The sequence below is a fragment of the Pseudorasbora parva genome, chromosome 3 (genome assembly GCF_024679245.1).
Source record: "Pseudorasbora parva isolate DD20220531a chromosome 3, ASM2467924v1, whole genome shotgun sequence".
In the NCBI taxonomy this organism is placed as follows: domain Eukaryota; kingdom Metazoa; phylum Chordata; class Actinopteri; order Cypriniformes; family Gobionidae; genus Pseudorasbora; species Pseudorasbora parva.
This window is the reverse complement of record NC_090174.1, coordinates 32,416,633-32,441,076: the sequence shown is the minus strand read 5'-3', so window position 1 is coordinate 32,441,076 and position 24,444 is coordinate 32,416,633. Positions and strand designations below refer to the sequence as shown.

The 24,444-nt window shown below is 39.6% G+C and overlaps 2 protein-coding genes across 3 annotated transcripts in view; one reads left to right on the top strand and one right to left on the bottom strand.

Annotated features, from left to right (window-relative positions):
• Window positions 1-1,103, top strand: part of hsd20b2 (hydroxysteroid (20-beta) dehydrogenase 2) — a 22,635-nt gene extending 21,532 nt beyond the window's left edge. The window contains exon 11 of the mRNA XM_067438456.1: window positions 134-1,103. Coding sequence (XP_067294557.1) covers window positions 134-271 — 138 coding nt within the window. The 3' untranslated portion in view covers window positions 272-1,103. The remainder of the gene's footprint in view (window positions 1-133) is intronic.
• Window positions 767-24,309, bottom strand: slc12a9 (solute carrier family 12 member 9). Of its 2 annotated transcripts, XM_067438450.1 has the most exons (14): window positions 23,928-24,309; window positions 20,394-20,592; window positions 20,127-20,261; window positions 18,441-18,578; window positions 18,033-18,335; window positions 16,545-16,652; window positions 16,281-16,392; window positions 15,994-16,151; window positions 14,525-14,607; window positions 14,292-14,416; window positions 11,271-11,463; window positions 11,018-11,192; window positions 9,775-9,921; window positions 767-3,074 (listed from the first exon to the last, which is right to left on the bottom strand). In XM_067438450.1, the coding sequence occupies exons 2-14, from the start codon at window positions 20,587-20,589 to the stop codon at window positions 2,251-2,253; spliced, it is 2,697 nt and encodes an 898-aa protein (XP_067294551.1). In that variant the 5' UTR covers window positions 20,590-20,592; window positions 23,928-24,309; the 3' UTR covers window positions 767-2,250. The 2 variants fall into 2 exon arrangements, with proteins under 2 accessions (XP_067294551.1, XP_067294552.1); XM_067438451.1 differs by lacking the exons at window positions 20,127-20,261; window positions 20,394-20,592; window positions 23,928-24,309 and adding an exon at window positions 18,672-20,091 and having other exon boundaries at window positions 18,441-18,584.
• Window positions 24,310-24,444: the final 135 nt, after the last annotated feature.

Here is a 24,444-nt window from a genome sequence, read left to right as displayed (position 1 = left end):
CACACAAATCAGGTTGTACAGTGTACAAAATACACATTTCAAAAGTGTGCACTATATAAAGATAAAGGGTTAAGTGATTATGTAGAAAGCTGAATGTTATAGAAAGATAACTTGCCATCCTTTGTTGTTTCAGCACATTGCTCTGTCACTTTTTTTCCCGGGCTGGCTGCGTCTCTCATCCTTTTGTGTACAATGCATGGCAAAATTTGCTCGTAGCATTGAACCGAAAGTAAGGGAGAGGATGGCGCAGACAAACAACAAACATGGCTGACATAAAGCCATGCACCTCAGAGATGAACAAAATACAGAATCATATGCCTAATGATATAAATAATAAGAACTATAGATACAGTTTCTCCTGCAGTGACGGGTAATCAGATGCATTATGACAAATACAAACAAACACATACATTTTCTGGTAATTTGACAGATCTAAGTACAACTAACATTAATTCATGAGTGTATATAGGAATCAGCAGAACTGTTGCACAATATTCTGAATTGTCAAATGATCAAAAAGAGGCACAAATTCCTTTATGTGGGATATCCATTTACCCTGCCGTTGTTTTCTTCTGTGTTCTAAATTTGAAAATGTGAAAAAGATCCATTAGACAGGACTTGAGCACGTAACTACTTTTTAATAACTAGTTTATACTGTTCCCTATGACTTTTACATACAAAATGTATTTATTGCCCTTCCATAATGTGACACACACTCATTTATGAACATAATTTACGCATAAAGAACGAGGCAATGAAGGAAAAAGATGACTGAAAAGTTGTTTAATCAATTACAAACTCATTTAGTCTCATTTATGATTGAACTATTGTACAGTCTATACTAGTGCTGTGTAACTGCAGTACATCCTAACCTCCTTTTGATAATCAATGATCATGATTTTATACTGTTATTGTATGAATGTGTATACAAATAAATTTATATTTTTGATAATAATGCACCTTAACCATTTTTTAAATACACCAGATTATATGTAAACTGGATTGTGTAATTCAATTTTAGCATATTCAAAACTTTTTAAAGAAAATTACGTATGCACAAATGTAATTATTGTACAGCTATAATAAAAGGCTGATATTCTTAAGCTTCTGCATTGTTTTTTGTGAATGCTAACAGCTTAACACATGCACACATGTGCAAAATATTCAAGTATTATTTCAAGCCAGAGTCCCTTTGCTGTTCAAACGACCAGCAGACTCGATACAAATATCATCAGCTCTAAACCAATCAGATGCCATTCATGACGTCTCGCCTCTGCTTTTAGCCATTCAGAGCATTTAGAAGTACAAAAAGCAAAATGGAATTTTGAACTGTAAAAATGGCAAGAAACACACAAACTCAACAACAGAAGCTAATGCAAAATGACTGAGGAATTTCATTAGCCAGAATATGAAAATTTATGAAAACCATCAGACACACTTTCATGCCTTCTCCCTGTTTTCTCATACAAACACACTCACAGAGAAGTAATAATAATAAATAACAGACAATCACAGTACATACACCATGACTGCACAAATCCACCGTAAGAACTCTAATCGAAAAGATGGGAACAGCACTTCTGCCATTACATGAACAATGACTCAAACCAATGAGGAGGACTCATTGGCCTGCAAGCTTTACCTCAAAACAGGGTCAGAGGGTCTGTTTCATTCTAAGAAAAAGCAGAAATGATTAACAAAATGCCCCAACAGTGCATCACAATAACAAAAAGCAAACAAAAAGTAAGTAAATAGGTTAACTTCACCCTATTACGTCTTATTCAGACAAACTTTCCATCCTAATTAAAGTGAATGCTATTTTTTACATACAGTGACTTGCATAAACACAACAACATGGATCACAGGGTTGGTTTAAAGATTTACACTTACTGTCTGACACTTATGAACACAATTAGCCATTTAAATTTATATGCAGACACTCCCTTTCCACATACACACCATTTTCTGTTGATGAGATCAAACGGAGATGCATGAAGTTTGCAAAAATAACTGTACACTGTAACATGATTTAGCAGTATATACCCATAAACCCAAACTCCATCCATATTACATAACATTTTATTATTATATTATGTTATTTATTTTAAATAACAATAGCACATACTCCACCCATTTATTATGGTCTTCAAAATCCCCCACCATTTAAGGAGTACTTGTACACTTGTATTCCACTCACCAACATTTCTGATGTTCCTCTCTATCACACAAACACGCTTTGGTTATTGTTTCTCAGAGCTCAGTGCATGTGACTGGTGTGACCCCGTGAATCAAGAGAGCTGGGCCCAGGTCTCTTGTCAATGCGTCTAGCTGCGTCAGGTACTGCTGTGACAGCTCAGAACTGGAGGGAGGGTGGGGCAAGTACAGAAAGCGCACCACTGCAGTAGAGCTGTGTTCCTTCAACAGGGCATTCACGGCACACAGGAACTCTTCAGACACCTTTTGCCTCTCTGAGCCTTCCCCTCTAAACATGCGTGCCACGTTATCCCACGCCACAATCTTAATAGAGGCACGAATCCTCAGCTTGCCCAGCAACTCTCTAAATTGCTCCTCTTTAGCCAGCCAGCCCTGGTCTCCCAATTCAGACTCCACACAGACAAATATACGTAACCTTGCACGGCGCCACCTGCTGGCCATGTTTAACACGCACGCCATCTGAAGCAGGAAAAGACTGCACACGTCTGCGTAACTGGCGCTGTCTGGGGACAGTAGGTTTGTCGGCCAAACGTCGATGGTGTCCACGCTGTCGTTTCCCCTTTTGCATGTTACACCTTTGCTCTCAGGGGGTAGCTGGAAGAAGTACCTGGCTAAACAAACATTCTTGCCCATTTTTATGGCATCAAGGATGATGCTCACATACTCCTCAGGCTGCAGCGCGCGAGGGTTCTCCACATGGCGCACCAGTGGAAAATGAGCCTGTAAGGATGGGAGGTCAACCCCAAAATTATCCCCCTCACCCCTATCGCCCTCACAAAAGACAGGGTCCTGCAGGAAGTAGTCCTCTGGGTAGGAGTTGTCATAGAAGCCCAAGACCAGGGTATTAGGCTTCATACCTCCTAGAAAAGAAGAGGAAAGTTTTTGTTGTTATAGCGGCCATTTTGAATATATATTGTTAAAAAAAGAAATTCTCTATATCAGGTCTTCAAATCTGCTCCTGGGGACCCACTGTCCTGCAGAGTTTATTTCCAACCTGATTCAGCAAACCTGCCTGTGTATTTTCAACAAGTGATCTTGAAGAGCTTGATTAGCTTCACCTGTCTTTAATTAGGGTTGGAGCTAAACTCTGCAGGACAGTGGTGCTGCGATCCAGTTCGTTTTTTATTATGCCCTTCACTCGCTAACTTCCCTCCGTCTTGTTCACTCGGATATGCGTCATCGATTACGTTGCATGCAGTGTTCGAACTATACTTTGGCCTTTGGGGGAGCCCACTTTTCGGGGTGGGGGGGGGGGGGGGGCGTGCATCCCTATACACAAAAGAGGACGTGTATATTCCTTCACACACAGACGAACGCGTCAATCTATTGCTTAATGCATTGCGGAGACTCTTAATATACAATTTACAATCATTGAAGAACATCTTTGATTTTAATGAAGGAAGAAAAAAACAAGAACTGATAGGTCAAAAAGCCCACAAATCTATAAACAAAGCATCCGGCTGTCTTTGAGTTCACATGAACAACGGTTGAAGTTACTCGTCAGGCTACAGAAGAATACCATAATTCAATCGATAGTCGCGCAGACCTATATCAACCCAGCCACAACACATAATTGGGAATAACATGCCTTAACACAGAATCGACCACAGAGGCTTGAGGTCAGCTTCATTTGCTGTTCTTCCAGAAATCCAAGATCAAGAAGTGGATATTCGTTTTTGTTTTTTCTACGAATCTTTGCGTTGACATGTACTAAACATGAGTGGAATTTGCACCGCAGTGCCACCACACCTTGATGGTCATGACAAGAACAGCAAGTTATCTTTATTGAAGTGAATTAGATTTAAACTGCCGTCATGCATGAATTAATTATATATTTTTAGCAATTTTACAAATAATAATCCACAATGATTACATTACATAAAAATGAAATTGCACCTCAAAATAACACAGTGTCAATATTTTTGAGACCCCCCAAAATTTCACAAATCACGTTTTCAGGGGAGCCCATGTCTTATTTAGGGGAGCCGAGCTCCCCCTAGCTCCCCCGTAGTTCGCACCCTGGTTGCATGAATGCCACCTACTGGCGGAACCTTTGCAATGGACTGAACTGGAACACCCCAAACCAGGGGTCCCCAAACTCGGTCCTGGAGGGCCGCTGTCCTGCAGAGTTTAGCTCCAACCCCAATCAAACACCTGAAACAACTAATCAATGCCTTTATAGAGGGAATGCATCAACGTCACTTTCCCGCTGGAACACGCCCCCTCAGCCAGGGCTGAGTGGCAGAAGAGCTGCTGCGTGACCGCAGCTATTAAAGGAAAATGCGAGTATAGCTAACAATTATCAGTTTAAACTAAAGGTTGGGCTCGATATAGTGGTCCTTACAACTTACCACATATTCAGTGATCCATGGATAATGACATGCAGCCAGGAATCGTCTTTTCCTGACATTTTTATGTATATATATGTATGTATATTTATGTATATGAGCCTGATTTCAACATGATTATTTATAACTGATCAGTCATCAAATTTTTCGAGTGAATCCCACTTGTATATATGGATGGGTCAGTGTATTGAAGCGTGTATGTGACCGCTTGTCACAAATGGAAAACAAAGGTTTATTCAAATTCTGAATATAAGACCTATTAATAAAAAATAAAAAATAATTATATTGCCCAAACAGCGTGCAAAGAGTGCTTCCTTTATAATCACTAAAAGCTGTCACTCACACACTGTATCACAGCTGATACACACTGTATCATTTGCTAGCTCCTTTTCGCTAATAATATGCTATTATTACGAATTCTTACGGAGGATTACATATCCTAGACAAGCAGTTATGGGCAGCGTTTCCCTCTTAAAGCAGAAGCAGCAGCAGGTTGGTGGTTTGAGTGAGAAAATTGCACGCTGTTATCTAGTCCATCTCAAGCTCGGAAGAGCGATGTCCATTGGGTCCGTAGACAAGCCTCCCCCTACTCCCCTCTGGCACCGGGCCTGGTTTTGTGTGTTTTCGCTGCATTCATGCTGTAAACCAGTGCTGCCTCTCAGTCTTTCTGCCACTCAGCGGGCCATAATCACAGTCGCTCTAGCTGACGGTGACGTCACCTGCATTCCCTCTATGGGACCTAGTAAGACATTGATTTGCTGGTTCAGGTGTGTTTGATTGGGGTTGGAGCTAAACTCTGCAGGACAGCGGCCCTCCAGGACCGAGTCTGGGGACCCCTGCCCTAAACCCTTGACCACTTGGAATCCACAAAGGAGATGATTTATAAAAAAAAATAAAAAAATCTTGTACAAAATTGTTTAATGCATCATTCTATAAAAAAAAATTTCAATATCAGAGTTGTTTGTGGTGGGGTAAATTAAATGGGCTATGCTGCAATGTCACAATCACGTTGCATTGTGGTACATGAAGCTGCCTGAAGTGTACATATGAATTAGACTCGCTCCCTCAGTCAAAATCCAGGGAGCAAGGGTCTGTCCATATAAACTTCCCTTGAACACACTTCAAAATGGCTGCAGGGATTGTGCTTGAGGGGAAGTGCTTAGGGAAGTTCACAAGTGCGTGTCTAAAAGTGGAGTGGAATGCAGCATATGGTAAATATGCATATGCAGCATATGGACTGCATTTCTATATCGCTTTTAACAGACCCTATGGCCATCCAAAGCGCTTTACATCTTGCCTCACATTCACCCATTCATACACCGACGGCGATGTCTGCCATGTAAGGCGGCATCCAGCTCATCGGGAGCAGTTGGGGTTGGGTGTCTTGCTCATGGACACCTCGACACTTGGTCAGGTGGAACCGGGACACCGTTAGCCTCGACACCTCGTTAGCAGTATATACCCTGACACCCTGACACCTCGACACTTGGTCAGGTGGAACCGGGACACCGTTAGCCTCGACACCTCGTTAGCAGTATATACCCTGACACCTCGACACTTGGTCAGGTGGAACCGGGGATCGAACCACCAACCTTCAGGTTGGTAGACAATCTACATGAACCGCTGAGCCACTGCCGCCCCTAAGGGGCGCCCTGCATAGGTCCCCATGAGCAGGGTTGAAGACCTCTGCTCTATATGTTAAAGTTGGCAAAGGACTGGCCGAGGAGGATTGAGAAATCAGGACTTCTGGGGAATTGAAAAGCATGGCTGTACCAACATGGACTTCTGCCCAGACATGTTGCTGTTGACAGTGAAATCAATGGAGAGTGGAGAGGAAGATCAACAAGTACCCCTGGAGGTGGCTGGGAATTCATCCAAGTTTCACTTTAATAGGCCTCTATACAAGATCAGGGCAGCTACAGTTCCCACTTGTTATCAGTGGTGGAAGAATTTAAGGTGGAAAAATGTGTAATTGTAATGCAGAGACACGCAGGATGAGCAAGTCAGAAATGCCGACTTTACAAAATCAGGACCTAAGTGGACCGCCAATACCTCTGTTGCATAAGCTGAAAGAATGCTGAGGCTACGTGACATCATTGAACTGTCATGCACAGGGATAGAGGGTCTTGGAAGTTCACCATTTCAAACAATGACACAACAAAGATAAAGAGAGGAGAACCATGATACAGGAGGAATTACAGTACCTGGACAAGGAAGGACGTTGAACAAGAGCTGTGAAACTAGCACTCCAGGGAGCCTGGGCTAGATGGAACCTTCCCAAGAGGAAGACCACATTTATTAATGGAAATTGGAGCCTTTCTGTATATCCTTCCTGCTACCGATCAGTATATGACACACTTCCAAGTCCAGCAAAATTGCATAAGTGCATTAAGAAAACGGACCCATAATGCAAGCTTTGTGGGGTACCATGGCACACATCCTGGCAGGGTGGGTTGTAGAACAGCACTCGCCCAGGGAAGGTACATGTGGCGCCATCATAAGGTGCTCATGATGCTCTGGGGTAGGAGAGATGCAAGAGATGGCAAACACATGGGAAACCAACACAATTGATCAAATTTGTGAGAGAGGTAGAAAAACCATCAACCACATTAAGAACAACAAATCACTTTCTTCAGATGGCTTAAGTCTGTGAAAAACTGTATGATCTGAGGAGAGGAAGATGATCATCTTGGCTGAACTTACAGTCCTGTGATAAAAAGGTTGTGATCAAGGTTTTTTAAGAGTGTCAAATACCAAAATAAGGGGAGAGGGAAGAAGAGGAAGTTCACTGTTCGCAGGATGGGGTAAGCAACAGAAAGAGCTTCTTGCTGGATAGGGAACAGGAGAAAGGAGCTAAGATGGAAGCCAAACGGAAAAGATGGGCAGTGTTTTGGCCACCACTCCCGACCTGCCAACTGAAGGGGGTTACAGTTCAGGGTATAGCCAAAATACCCAATGAACGTTGGATACCATCTGATGGCATCAACTCCTTCTGGCCAATGCTACATTCACAAAAATGTAATAAGAGAAGCATCCTTTAGATGTAATTGTTCTCGTAAGTTTTACAGAGCAGACTCAGAGTTTCAGACTCATTTAAACTGTTCATTAAAGGAGTTCATAGTTTTCAGTCAAGTGACTGTCGCAGATAGCCTGACAAGCCAAACCCACATCAAGATGTTTGGTCTAGAAATTCACCATAGACAGGGCTCAATCCGCGGGGTGGGATAAACGGTTGTCTTTCAAACTCCCTCTGCACGCGATAGGATAGCGCTACACGAACCAGAGCAACGAAGGTGAAACAGAGCTCGCTGACTGATTAAACATTCGCCGTATCCGGTCGGCTAAACCGAACACATCTTCCCATTTTAAGAATGACTTCGGTGCTGCTCTTTGTTCTTTTCTCAGAGAAAAGCTTAACTCCAAGTCTTCCAGGATCGCGGTCAGAGCTGATTCGAAAGACCGCCACCATTCGCCAGTTTCTGTGTTTACTAGAAGCACGCAAACGCAACTCGGCCGTCGTCATTATGGCCCCGCCCGCCGACTCTATACATGATGTGATTGGGCCGTCCAGATTTTGAGGAACACAGCTCAGAATGGTATTGAGAGTTCCTAGACGACACTTGCGGGCAGATTAAATTTGCTGCCGCTAGGGTGCGTCTAGATTTCTAGGCTATGTCGCAGAGCCTTGGAGGGCAAAATCTCCATAGAACTCCATATAACTGCAGCACAAGCCTGTCAAATATCCATCTTAAAACAAAAATATGTGAAAAAGATGGACGTTTTGGGCACTTGTGATCCATATAAAGCGCCTGCTGCAGTATTTCAATCACTACTAACAGCAGGACGTTTTTAAAATGCTTAACATGAAAAATACTAGGGTGAGTTGCACCAATAATGATACAATTAAGCAAAGTTTAACGCTAATCTAGGATTTGTTGATTTGGGTTTTATTTTACATTGAGTTGTTGCACCACTTAATTTTAAACACAGATAAATTACGCAGTAAAACCGTTATCGAGCGGACCAAGCAGCAGACGGAGGGTGACCCGACACCAGGCTAAATAATCCTTATCAGTGCAACCCACCCTTAAAGTGCCTTAATGTACTAACGGTGATATTAAAAGATTAAATTCAGTTAACATCTTTTTAATGATGCATACTATATACAGGCATATAGATGAACCAACACGTTTCTTTATAATAGGTTTCGATGGGGAAAACACCTAATGAGAAACCTTGCACTAATATTCTGTGTTCATCTGCTTTCCTGTATAAAGTATGCAACATCAATACGGTGTATATTGAATTTGGTATTTTAATATCACTGTCTTACTGCATTAATACTGACTACAAACCTGGTAAAAATGACTGGCGGGCAATTGAGGTAAGCCTTGTTTTGCCCTCCAGGTGGGCGTTCCTATAAGTGTGTGACAACACGTGAAAATAGTTTTTGATTTACTAAAAAGAACTGGCTCACAAGAGTCATCCATTTCTGAAATCGACTACACTGGTCCTGCTGTATTTTCTGATTCACTGAAAAGAGCCAGTTCACAAGAGTCATTTGTTCGTGAATCAGTTTACAATGGTTGTGCTGTATCTTTATAAAAAAAGAACCAGCTCCCAACAATCATTTGTGTCTGAAATGGACTACAATGGTTGTGGTGTGTTTTTGATTCACTAAGAAAAAAAAACAGCGCATAAGAGTCAACTAATGTGTTTGTTTTTACATGCAACCCATGAGGGCAAAAGTTGATGAAGTCGTTTCTTTTTTTACAATCAAATGGAGCACAGACCACAAAGTCACTCACAACTCAGATTAACTGTTTAAAGAAATGTGATTTATCAGAAAATCTGTAAATGCATAGCCCCAAAAGTCTGACTGACACAAACAGTGATTCTTTACAGCCAACTCAAGATTATTTGCAGCTAAACTTAAGGAAGCACTTTCTTTAAATACCTTTAAAGTTCTCTTACAAACTTCTCTTAAGGGAACATGTTGCTTTTTTCCCTTCTGATTTGAGTACTTTTATGGTATTTTAAGCAGTATTTAATTTAATCAGTAAAAAATTATATTTTTTTTATGTGAAACTATTTGTGCTGCCACTTTGTCTAGGAACTTTTTTCACTGGCTATGTACTTGTATTTTTGTAGAATAACAATGAAGATTTGATTGTTCTGGCTGTGTCAAAAAGATAATCAAGAAATGTCTCACCCAGTCCAGTGATGCGGAGCAGATGTTGAGTGCCCTGTCTGACGGAAGGAGAAAGAGTCAGATCCACAAAGGCTTTCACACCCAACTTATCCACCAGACTCAACCAGAAATTATACTGCGGCTGCACCGGGTCTGAGGGCAACACATCTGTGAGAGAGAGTTCAGAGAGATTACAATTGGTCATTTATTCCATTCCTTTTTAACGACCCAGCCGGATCTTACGAAAATGCTCATATTGCCGTGTCTATGCCACGCTGTTTTGCGTGTGCATATGATACGCACTTTATGGCGTATTATACATACGAACCCCCCCACCCCACTACCCTAAACCTACCCAAGAGCGTGTCATATATAGGTCATAAAGTGCGTATCATATGCACGCAAAAAACAGCGTATCATATGCACGCCAAAATGAGTTTTGCCGTATACATTCCCCGACATTGCACACTCATACTATTTATACGCATTTACATGTGATCGGGTTGAACGACCAGTGTACAACAACATGATAAAAACGAGTAATGGTAAAATGAGTTTACAGGAAGAAGAGAGGAAGACTCTTTAGTATATTAAAGGGATAGTTCAGACTAAAATGAGAATTCGGTCATCGTTTTTTTGAGATATTGAATGTTTTTTTGTTCATACAATGGAATGTGGTTTACAACATTCTTCAAAATATCTTTTATGTTTATGTGGTGTTATCAAAACACGGCTCTATTTGTTTGAGCATCCTGACCAGCCCTGCAAAGCAACAATGACCCCGTTTAACATAAACTTAGGAAATGTTTGGGACTGCTGCTTTCTCCAAAAACTCTGACAAGGAAGATGAGTAGTTGTTTTTTAAATTATTTTAGTTTTTTTTTCTTATGCACAAAAAGTATTTGCGGTGCTTCACAACATTACGTTTGAACCACTGTAGTCACATGGACTATTTTATGATGGCTTTACTACTTTTTTGGGCCTTGAAAATAGTAATAATGCTGCAGTCTATGTGGGGTCAGAAAGATCTTGGATTTTATCAAAAAGATCTTCATTTGAGTTTAAGATGAACGAAGGTCTTACAGGTTGAGAATGACTAAATATGACAGAATTTTATTTTTTGGGTGAACTAACCATTTAAGAGGAAGCTGGAGATCATTACTGAGGAAACTAGTAAGTGTTGAAACTTTTGGTCTATGGGTCTTGTGAAACTTGGCTTCTCTCATACAATTGCTGTCTGAACCTAACATCCATTTTGTCCTACCCAGATCTCCAATCTGCACATGTCCAAGAACAAACAGCCCTCCTTTCTTGAGCTGGTTGACAAAGCAGATGAGCTGACAGGAGGAGCGTGGGTTGGCCACCATCAGTAAGACCTGTGGCCGCCAGAACTTCACATGATCCTTACGGGAGTCTAACATCAGAAGGTACTTCCTCACCTGAAAGAACACAGAAAGAATCTCATGGATTTAAAGTTTATTGCATTCACATGTGTTTTTGTGTGTCCATGTATGTACCTGATGGAAGATCAGTGCTTGGCTGATGTAGCCCCAGCTGCTGGTGGGAGAGCGGTAGTGCAGGATCAGCAGGAGTAGAAGTAGAAGTACGATGCTGGCCGATGAATACACTGGGTTGATCACGAACATCATTACCACACAGCTGACAATACCCAATAAACATGTGTGCCAAGAGAAAAACTGAAATGTTGGCCTAGAAAGAGAGAAGGGAAAAAAAAGAAGTAAAATATAGAAATATATAACCTATTGTTTAAAAGTTTGGGACCATAACAATTTAGAGAAATTAATACTTTTATTCCACAAGGATTAAATCAATCAAAAGTGACCATAAAGATTTTCATTTCATGCTGTTCTTAGTCAGCAAAAGAGACTACCAAAAACAGACTACCTACCCCAAACTTTTGAAAGGTAGTATACCATCAGGTAAATAGTAAATAGAACATGTCCTTTGAGTAATTATCATTCATTAATTCAAGTAATTTTTAAATAAGAATCATAAATTGTGAGAAAAAGTCATGAAAACACAATTACAAGAAATAAAGTTGCACATATAAGACAAGTCACATTACAACATATTAGGGCTGTGCAATATATCTAAATTATCGCAAATGTACATATCGCAATATGCATATTGCAATGGCACGCAATATCGGAATGATTTTAATATGTTACTTCAACATTGTAAAAGGGTACGTTTCAGGTCGACACATACAGCAGAGAATAGACTGGGCATACGACTGTTACATATGTGACTTGCTTGACGTTAAAAAGAGTTATTAAAACAACTCCTTGCAGTCTTGCGTTGTCTGACACACACAGCGAAACGTGCACACAAGCTGCCTCTCTGAAAGTGTGTGATCCCTTCAGTTCTGTTTAGTGTCTTGTTACACACTCAAAACTGTCCAATACACACACGATTAAGTCAAAATGGCTGTCTTGATGAATATTCATGTAAACCCAGTCGGTTATGCTTTAAGTGACTGATATTGTCACGATATTGACTGATATGTAAGAAAACGAATGCGTGTCAATAGGAAATGTGCATTAGGTCTTAAAGTGACAGCGGCTAATACAGTAAACCTGCCGCTGTGTGTTAAACAACAGAAGAACAAGAGAAAATCACTCAGTGCTCTTGGCTGAATAACCTTTGTAGCTTTATAATGTATCAGTGTCTATTTAATTCATGTAAAGACTACTGTTTTTAGTTCTTATTTTTAATAACAAAGATAAATTAAAATAACACAAATAATCATCCACCCCTTGTTCAGGTGTCTTTGTTTACCTGGATGTTCTTGATGTTACGTTTTAGGTTGATATAACTGTATATCACTAAGTCGAGCAAAGAGTTTTTGGTATTTAAATATTTGCATTACATTTTTTGTTTGTTTACATTGATGTTAAAATTATATTGTCAGATTTATGACATTCTTTTCCGTTAAAACACTGCTGGTTACTTTCAGAAGTTGTAGCGATGCTTTCTTTTCCCAGAAAGAATGTAAAACAAATAATATTGAATATAAATAATATCATTCTCAATTATTAAATTCTTTTTAAAAATATAATTTAAATAGATTTTACACACTAATAGCAATATCGTATCGCATATCGAATATCGCATTATTCAAGTAGATCGCATATCGCATTTTTCTTCAATATCGCACAGCCCTACAACATGAAGTCACATTGGCCCTCATTTATCAATCTTGCGTAGAAACGGGTGTATATGTTGGCGTAAGATTATGCTTACACTCCTCTCACCGCCTGATTTATGAAACTGTGCGCACCTCTGCAATTCAGGTGTACGCAATACTTGCCCTTGATAAATCCCACGGCTGAAAACGATCGTCATTAGAATAACACGCCCCTATATATTCAAGTCTCCGCCTCCCGCACGCCCTCATTTTACGCCATGGACAAACAGAAGACGGCAAAGAAACGAAACTTCTCCGACGTGGAGATCGGGCGCGCTCAATCATCTCACTAGTCCACTAGTCAGGGCACTGATTAGGACATAAGTCAATGGGCTGACTCCCTGATCAGTGCTCTGACTACTGAACTATTGAGATGATTGAGACGAGCCCATCGAGACCATCACCAGGGAAGTTGAAAAAAAACCCCGAAATTGTTTTATTTGGGAGTTTAAAGAGTGGGATTAAAGGCGCTCACAAAAACAAAATATGGACCCAAATTACGAGTAGCTACTGTTAGTGTGGGGGTTGAGACGCGCACTCCAGCAGTTTAAATAGCTGTTTGGATGATAAATTACCATCACAATGCATTATTTTACAGCACGTTTTGAAACAATTAGCATTTAATTTCGTATCACGGCACATGTATTGGGGTGTACAATAGTGATGATGTATTGTGGAGTAAGATTCATTCACATTAATAATTACATGACAATTTGTAAGATTCTTCTTCTTATTATTATGATTATTATTCTTAATGACGCTTGTTATTTAGAAGAAGAATGTTGTTTTTATTGATTTTATTATTATTTAAAAGAAGAAGGCCATTTTTATTATTTTGTCAGTCTGAATTATTTTAGTCCCAGTCCGTGCGCAGCTGCCGGGCCAGGAAACGTCAGATAAAGCGCACAGGCTCGCGACTGGAGGAATACATATGCCTACAGATCAAACGCTTTGGTAAAGTCACACAAATTAAACATTGACGTTCATGTTGCACAAAAATAAACACTAAATGTTGTTGTTGTGGTTTTTAACAGTGGGTCATATAGCATATCTTGTCAGTGCGTTTTGTGGTGTTAGGAATTGCTTTTCTGCGCATTTTCGCTCTAACTCAAAACGTGCGTACACCACCTCCTGAGCTGGCGTAGGATTTGAGCGTGCCGTACGCCAACGTCCATATTGATAAATCTCAAAGTCACCGTGGGTTTGGGTGTACGCAAGGTGTACGCTGGAAATTTGGTGTACGCACTTTTGATAAATGAGGGCCATTGTGAGGTATAAAGTCACAATTACCTTATAAATAGTTACCACATATATTACCACAGTGCATTACCTAAAGTTTGGAGCTGAGGCCCATTCCAGAGCTAGACAGGCCAAATCAACCGCAGCATACGCCAACAGATAAAACACTGTCACGATACCAGCAATCACATTCAGCTGTCCTGCAAACAGCGTACACTACAACACACACACACAAACTAAATCTTAACAAACAGACAGACATACTCTTTACGTCACGAGTCACAGAAATATCATCCAATGACAAATGCACACAGCTCCCTGTACCTGCACCAGGCCCCAGGTGTAGAGCACAGACACCCACGGGTTCCCAGAGCTGGAGGTGACTGCGGCCGGAGCCAGAGGCAGACCTGAAACCAGATCACAGCAAAGATCAACAAACCCCTGATGCACTCCAAGAGAGCAGTGACATTGTTTTACTCCAGGATACTATTACACTATCATATCATAAGATTCTCAACAAACCCAACAATGTAACCTTGTTCCTGCGTCAATGGGTGCTTGACAGTATGATTTTATACAGCCTTTTTAGGGAATTATATTGTTTTATATAAACACTATTTTTTCAAAAAGTGAACACTTTTATTCAGCAGAGATGCATTAAATTGATTAAAAGTGAGAATAAAGTACTTTTATGCTGTTACTAAAAAAATCTATTTTGAATAAATGCTGTTCTTTTGAACTTTCTATTAATTTAAAAATCCTGGAAAAACAATGTATACAAAACTTTTTGAGCATACCATAAAGTGGTTATAATAATAAATGTTACTTGATCAATAAATCGGCATATTAGAATGATTTCTGTAGGATCATGTGACTGAAGACTGAAGTAATGTCTGAAAATTCAGCTTTGCCATCATATGAATAAATTATGTTTTAAAATGTACTAAATAAAAAATAAAGTAATATTCAGTTAATACATTTCACAAAATTTTGCTAATTAATAATTAATTGATAAAATAATTGTACCATATTTTTGATTAAATAATTGCAGCCTTGGTAAACATAAAAGACTTAAAAAAACTTTTTCTTTTTTTTTTTAATAAATCTTGCGGACATCCAATGTATAATGATACTGAACTACTATTTGATTATCATTGATAAAAGAGCAACCGTAAACAAACAGATTCTTATTATTTTACTTTTTATGCAAACTTGGATAAATATATATATAGATAAATGTGTACTGGTGTTTTGAATTCTGGAGATCTTACATTTATGCTGTTTTACTCTTGTTTATTCCTTAAATTTAAACTTTTAAAGATGCTTTACATAACATTTCTACAATAAATTGTTTAATTCCATCACCACAACCCACAGTGTGAAACATTTTCTGTGATTTCTGTGAATACATTTTTTTTAATGTCAATGTTTTTGTTTAATGTTAATCAATAAATTCTAAACAAGTAAAGATTGTTTAATTTTGATTATGTCAATTAACCGACTTCAGTAGAAAATGATTGAAGGAAATGAGTGTGATTCTTTAAATTGAATGTTTTACCTTCTTGTACAGAACATATGAGATCTCACACCATATGACAGCCTAGAAAATGTGACAAATTAAGCAAAACTGAAAAATATTGACTAATAATTTTTCTAAGGAACCATGAGATACCATTTTCCAAGTATTGCTCACTAATGTTTTCCCATAACACTTGTGGAGATGTCAGCAACCACAACACTTATTACCATTTCAGTATTAGTTTCCAGTCTAAATCCCTCAAATACACACTAACCAAAAAGCTTGTCCAGTGCAAGAGCGTGGAGGATTCGAGAAGCTCCTATCATGGAGCACATAGCAGCTGAGAAAGACGCGCAGTACACCCCAATCGTCACAAACGGAGGCCACACGTTCACACGTTGGAACACTGCATAATCATTGATTAACAACAACCTGTGTGAGAGAGAAACCAAGAAAACCACAGGAGGATTAACGGCTAGATGAATAAGTGGGAAAACAAAGCAGTGTGAATGCATATGATTTTCATGTTTTTCCATGTGACTTGAGTGTTATTAATGGCACCTGTCGCAGGTAGAGCTCAGGAGCATGTAGAGAAACAAGTAGACAGTGAAGGTGTATGACACCGCTATAATGGTTCCTTTAGGTATCGACACACTGGGGTTCTTTAGCTCACCTGAGGATGAGAGGCTAAATCAAATTACATCATACATTATAAGAGTTATGTCAGTATTGTAAAACAAGGTAACACAATTACATCAGAACCAAAAAGAGAATCTAAATAAAGTAATTTATTTGGACTACACAATGGCGTGTGTGGTTTTGTACCCGACATGTTGGCTCCTGCCATGATGCCCGTGCAGCTCGTGAACATCACAGCAAATACAGTGGCGAAAGACATCATTGTGTTGGTACTGTAGTCCAGAGAGTAGTGCGCTACGAGGGGAGACATTTGGACAAAATTCATGCCAGTGCAGAAATTATTATGGTTGCATTTGAGGTCATCAATAATCTTCAGAGTACTCTGCAAACTATTGTGCATTTGTGATTAGAACGGTTTTATGATTTTAGTGGAAAACTACATTTTCTTACATGTCTATACTTGTACCACACCACAATAATGTCAACACCATGGAAATTCATGAATAATTTGCATAGATAATTTGCTGTCAGTGTTTGTCCATAGGTCAAAGATAACTTCCTGTTTCTGCATTTTTTGTACTTATTGATGTTATGTTAATTATAACTGGTCAAGTCTTTAAAGGGTTACTTCAACGATTAGCATATGGCTTTCTATTAGAATAATCGTGCTACCCCCTCTCATATCCCCCTGAGACGAGAGATTTATGCATTTTATTTCTGGAAAAATTACTCCGGTGGTGCAAATATCATCGATTTGTGTCTTCGGTAAAATGTTTGGCCAGATGCTTCAGACTACAGCCAGCAGAGGGAGCTATTTTTCGCATGTTTTCAACTCGCACATGGGGGATGGTGTCGCATTCACAGCTCAGCTCGGCTCAGGCATTCATTGAAACGCTGCGGCAGGCGGAGCAAAGTGAGTATTTTATCTTCTCAAGTTAATTCCTATGAAAGTTAATCTTCCAAAGGAATGAACTGAACACGCGCTGAGAACTACTGCCGCAAGCGTGGACGCGTTTACCTCAGCTCTCATCTCGAGAGCTCATTCAGCTTACACGATGCGTGTAATCTGACTCATGCTGCGTTTGTGCTGACACTTCCTCAGCGGCTAAATCCCATTATATTGAACAGATACTTTCGTTTTTTAATTGTAGTGTCTGTTCTCTAACTGAACTGATTTTATGAAGATGAACGCGGTGGTAGGAAAGTAAAAGTGATTCAGTAGCGGTGGCTTTGGGAGTGGCCTCACAGGGCAGTAAAGCATTCTGGGAATTGTAGTCTTTCATCCCCATGAGACAAAAATACATTTTCTGTCTTTTCTCAGTCTAGAAAGCACCAAATTTAAAAATAATTTCAAATTTCTACTACATTAATGACCCCGTTTAAATACAGATTCATCTTCCCAGCGCTGAAGTACCCCTTTAATTTTACATTTGATCAAATGAATGTGTCTTTGCTGAATGAAAGCTTTAATTTCTTTAAAAGAAACTAAATGGCAGTATATACACAAAGTACATAAGCAAAATCTCATTACACAATTCAATATTTCACTGACTGTCCAGTTAACCTCTTTTCCCACTAAACGTATTATCGAACAGACAGGACTCCATTAATGTGATCAGTCTCGTTTGCAAGTATTTTAAAATATAACTTCTAAATTATGATCTTGTCACTCACGTCCAAGGTTGTTCTTTAATGTGGTGCCATTGAAGCCTGTGTAGCCGGGGTTGACAGTGACGCTGTGGTTTTTCCCGTATGTGTGTGTGATGTTGAAGCGCTGCGGACTGACAATAAGGGGGCTGATGATGATGGAGATCAGTGACACCGTCACAACCAGCAGAATGATGAAAGAGGCTTTGGCGTAGATATGAGCACCGACCAGACACACCACCAGACATAGCAACAGCACTACAGAGGAGTACAACACGGTGTACCAGTAACCCTGCGGCAACACACGCAGCCCCTGTGCCACAGTAGAGCCTGGAGAGAAGAAAACAGAAGCAAATTAAATCAGAAGCCATCTGTCTTTTTACTTCTAAGATTGCAAAAATTTGCTTAGTACAATGTGCTTCATGCAGCGCTTACCTGGATCCTTCCCGAAGACATCCAGTATGGCCTCCACCAGGCCGAGAACATACACGCCACATGCACATACCTTCGCCAAGTAAAACATCAGGCCGATACTGCCTCCAAACTCTGGTCCCAGAGAACGACTGATCATGACTAAGACTTAAGAGTTAAATGTCAACAACAACATGCAAACACTCACGAACAACAAACGCCAATCGGAAGTGAGCATCCCTATGCCTTACTCACTCTGAAGGGCAAAGCCCTTGAAGTTGGGACTTTTGAGGGAGGAAGGCACTTGTTTGTCAAACTGTAGCCACTAGGAATGCACTTGGCAGGGAGCAATGAAAGACAATGTAATTTCTTCATTACCCTTATATTAACCCAGGTTTTATGGTTAAGGTTATAATTAGGTAAAGCGGGGGCCCAGTTTCACAGTTTAAAGGCCCAGTTTCACAAACAGGGCTTAAACTAGGATTAGGCATTAATTCAATTAGGATATTTGAGTAACTTTTATAAACATGCCCGAGAAAAAAATCTAAAGACAATGTGCATCTGAAGACAAAACAATAGCACTGACTTATTTTAAGTTATACAAGTGCAAGTTTCTTTCAGTTAAAATAACTCAAACATGCATTTTAGTCTGTGACTAGCTTAAGCCTCGTCTGTGAAACCGGGGAATAATGTATGGACTGCTTCGTAGAAAAAATTCATGGGGGGGAAAAAGGAAAATATTTTGATGGTCGTGGAGACAATGAAGATGGACTTTCCATGTTACAGCATGAGCTGAGGTGAGTCTCCCGTCAGCTCCCTTTTTGATTGGGTATTGTTTCATTTCACATAATAATCAGAGCATGGGTGTGTTTTTCATCTGGGTTCCCTGTTGAATATTTACAATTTGAGATCGGGGAGCCTCAGACATTCTTCCAAGTAGATTCAGTCACTCTTAACGCACCACACAGAGGAGGTAAAAACCGGAGGTAAAAACTACAGTGATTTTCTAAATCAGGAAATTTATTTTGAATGATAATGTATACAAATTTAAGACAGATCTACTGTGAGCTACGAGGTTGTATTATTCATGGTATTTGCTTCTGCTGAAGCCATCAGCCTGCATTATTTCAGTTTATTTTTAAATTAACCCTTCTTAAAAGTGTAATTCCTGATGAAAAAAACATTACCAGAGAGTTAAAAAAAGCAACCTGCTCGAAATAGCTCTATAGCTCCGCCTACTCCCAAGAAGCGCATGCGAAGCACGTAATTGAGTCACTCTCTTTACACTCCCAAAATAGAGAAATGTTTGTATAAATATGTATTTTTTTGCAATAAACTTAAAAATATATTGTTTTTAAACATAATCAACATTTGTAAAGAGTAGTTTTATATTTCTCCATCGTTTTTAATTTGATTATGCTGTTTGCAATGCTTCATGGGTTTGTAGATCTTTCCACTCACTAAAAGTTTGTAGTGTTGCGATTCACCTCATAGCTGATTGGCTTGGTTCAGGGCTTATAACTCTTCAACAATGACTATTTTAAAATCCCTACGGGATAAAAAACAAAACAAAAAAACTTCCGGAACCAGCGCCTCTAAAAAAGGGGGAAGGCACTGTTGCACTCTATTGCTCTTCAAGGTGTAAAAACAGCATTTGGAATTCATCCTGCAACTAGCCCTATATAAGGCAGAGAGATTGGTTAAGGATACAGTAGGCCCCGCCCCCTTCCACAGCACCATTCGTTGAAATAGCACATATAGACAGGATTGTCAACGAAATGATGAAGTAGGCCACACACAGCATGAGGAGACCATGGAGAAGACCGGCATGACCCACAACAAAACCTGAAACACACGACACTTGTCAGAATTATGCACAAAAACACACCTAGAGCCACACAGAGAGGGGTTACAATGTGATACATCACCACGCTTTTTGAAATGTCCTGCCATGCTCTTCTGTCTTTACTGACTCACCTGTGCGAAGAAAGAGCACAATACTGAACATGGAGAGGATGGTGGGCACCATAACCCCAAAGAAGGTGTCGAGTTTGCGGGGGGTTGATTTGGGGGATCCCTCTCCTGTCACTGCAGATCCACCCCTGGAATCTTCAGCATCTCCTACCATGCTGTACACCCCATGAACAAGAAGAGGCGAGTGCTCGTTTGCCATGGTCTGCAGAAGAAACCTGTTCAGTTTCTGTTCAGTACAAAAAATGCATTTTTTTCAGCTATTAAAAGAGACTTGACTTTTTATTATTATTGAAATATGCATAATGATAAATACTAATCAAAAGTTTCGGTCAGTACATTTTTTGCATGGGCCCACTAAAGACTTTTACAAAGTTAAACAAAAATGTTGATTTCAAATAATTTCAAAGAATAGAAAAAAATCTATCAAACATATCTGTTTACATCATATAAAATAACCAAATTAGCAAATTATTCACAAGAACACACTGCTAAGAATTGACTTAAGAGTAAAAAAATTCTTGGCTCAAAACTGCGCTTAAAAGTTAGTTATCAAGCATCCCAATCATACTTTAAGTAAAGTGTAGGACTAAATATTAAGTGTCAGTCTTAGAGTTGATTCACGACACTTTGCTGTGCCACAAACGGGATTTTGGGTGATGACATAGGCATGAACCAATCACTGAATAGGCCTAGATGTCCTTATTTAAGAATATTTTCAGATAAATACACATTGAATTGTGAAATAACTATGTAACCTGTGAGTTTACATTCAACACACATTTGACAATAAAGAGTTTTCAAGAGAATACATTATAATATACATATTTGAAATGAAAGATAATCATGTTTTCCACCATATCTTAATTAAAAGTTTTAAACTGGTGTGCTGTTAACTGACCTACCTATATAAAGCCTAGATATTTTTTTTATATATATATAATCAGCCGCCATGGATTCCAAAAGAAATCCTAACTGGCAGGAGGAAGCAGCGATCGCTACTGCTTGCTGAATTAGTCAAATAGGGTTTTTTTTAATTATAAAGCCCAACATTAACCAACACTGAAAAAGATGATGCTGGCTCTGTCCAAACGATACCGCTTGATTAACTATTGTTTGTCGTCAAACATTTTAAAAAAAAATTCCCTCTCTTGAAAGATTTGCGCATGTCTCTGTCTCATCAGTGCCATCCCAAGCCCCTACTGGCAACTACTAACCACTTGAGAGACCACTCGAGCTGTCTTAAATGACTGGGAGAGTAAGAGTGATACTTAGCTTTAAGAAATTTGATAACTTGCTTTTATACTTAAAGGGGGGGGGGGGGGGGGGGGGGGGGGGTGAAAAACTCAGTTTCAGTCAATCTCATGTCAACCTGGAGTACCTATTGAGTAGTATTGCATACTTCATATGTCCGAAAAGTCTTTAGTTTTATTATATTTATAAAAGAAATATAGGCTGTACCGAGTCTTTCAGGAAAAAAAACGAGCGGCTGGAGGCGTATCGTGTGGGCGGAGCTAAAGAATGACGAGTACGAACAAAACGATGACGTCCTCAAGCATGGAGAAGCCCATCGCTATCGAGCTCAGCTAATAGATATATAATCCATAATCATTCGGAGGCTGAAATAAATTGAACAGGAGAAACAGCAGCAACAGGACGTCCGTCTCTGTGATATGTACTGTATTTAGTGGCCTGTCAACATTTGTGTGTGTTTACTCGCAGTTTATGAGGACATGATTCGGTTTATGGACTATTGTATGCGACTAAACAGTAGCAAGCAAAACGGTTTTGCACGTCAGACTAGTGTAACGTTATACAAACAATGGAGTCCGTAAACGCATTTGAATGACGAAGCACGCGATCGTGTCGTTTACTGATGTTTACTCACGCAACAACAGCATTTGAAGCAGATTTACTCACCGGCTGCTTCCAAAGCAGGACCGAACCTTTATCGCTGGGACCACTCCGTCAAAAACACACTTCTTTGGTATGATTTGGTGAAGTCCTGACAGCAGTGACTTGCTGTGCTAAAGCGTTGAAGTCGCTTGATGTCACAGATAGGAATAAAGTGGAGCGTGGCGGGAGTGTATGGGCGTGCATTTCCTCTCTCGCTCTAGTCACGCGCGCGCGCACCCTACCGGGAGAAGAGCCCGTATGGCCCATACAAGGACCTTCCGCTCTAGTAACGTCAAGCCGAGCCATACTCGAAAAAAACTCTCCGAAACTTGTGAGAAACCAGAAGGAGTATTTTTGACACAGAAATACTCCATCAAAAGTCCAACATTAGTTTTTGAAACTTTGTCTGTGTTTAGGATGGGAATCCAAGTCTTTAACAGTGTAAAAAGCTCAGTATGCATGAAACAGCATTTCACCTCCCCCCCCCCCCCCCCCCCCCTTTTAGCTTGAAAGTAGGAGTAAATTTCATGATTTATCCACACTTAAGACTAAAATAGCACTTTGAGAAGCTTGATAAATACAGGCCCAGATCTCCATGTAGAGAATACCGGCTGTTATCAAGACTCCTTGTGCATACAAAAATAAAAAATAAAAATATTTGCACCGGATTATTACAATTAATGGCAAAAGGAATGTTCATAATGTAAACTGATATTTCCTACTGATACACTACTGCAAAATACACAAATAACAGGTTAAAAAAAGTTTTTTGTGTGGAAAAATACTAACATGCCAAAGTATTATTGCAGGCAATAAGGCCTAAGGCTGTTGCACAGTACTGTATATTCAAATAAAAATATTATTTTAAATTGCAATAATAGTTCAGTGTTCCTTGCATATTTGTACTGTATTTTGCCATTGGTGACCGTAAGAGACTTCTTTCAAATAATAATAAAAAATATATATCACCTGGTAAGGTTTCGGTAAGGTGTTGGTATGGTAAGGTGTTTTTTGTTGTTGTAATCTATTAATTATTATTTTAAAAATTGGGTCAAAGTGAATAAAAAAATAGATTAAAAAAAGCAAAGTCATGTCAAGTTCATGATCGGATAAGGATTTGTTACATATGCTAAATATGTTATTATTTTACAAGCATAAGTCATTAAATGTCCACCATATTCAGTGGCTTAGTATTGTGTTAATTTTCAATTAGCAACTGTAAATCAGTTTTCAAATAGCCCGACATTTCAATGACAGTGGGAACCCAGACTACAATACATTGAATGTCTTGAGTGTTGTTACAAGTCATTGTTACAATGTTGCATCGTTTAAGTAACGGAAGTAGCCTACATGGCAATGTAAACATCCGACATACGTTTTTGAAAAACAAGTGTTAGTATGTCCTATAAAGGTAAAGAGAATAATCTGCCCATAAAATACCCCGCTGCCATATAACAACACCACCCAAGTTTGAATAATCTAGCAGACATGCATTGCAGAAAACTAGGCAGCTTACATTTCTATAAGAGAGGGAGACCTCCATCTCTTTAAGCGGTCACAGATGCCTAGCTGGGCGTGTAAGGTTAATATGATACATATAACGGCAAAGTGCAGTAAGGAGGTGGAGAAACAAACCCAACATACCTGTCCTTCATAAACAACAGCGGCGTCGCCGATCTAAGAGCGGTATATGACTTCCGCTTTTAGGAAGAAACTACACAAAACCACAAGGAAACCGAACTACTCGTTTTGAGAATGTGGATGCAGGATGTCCTAAATTCGGCAAGTTTCATCAAAGCATCATGTCGAGTTGGTTTCGTTTCTTTAAAGAATCGCAGGTAGAAAGTTCTCAGATCTCGTGATCAAACCCCCGGGACATGACGGATGGTGTGACCTCCGTGGACCTGACTATGATGAACAACCGACACCAAGACCTAATGAAAACATAAATCTATTATGTAACGCTCCACAGAGAAGTGATAATCGCAACGCGTACTTTAATACGGCAGCACGCCGGGACTGAGCTGCCTGCCTCTTCATTTGTTGAAAGAAAAAAAAAAAGTCACGGGACAGAGGAAGTGCCCATGTGACCACGGAGATGAAGGCTGAAATATCACAAGACGAGGGAGATCATTATAAGTATAACACGAGAGAACAGTGT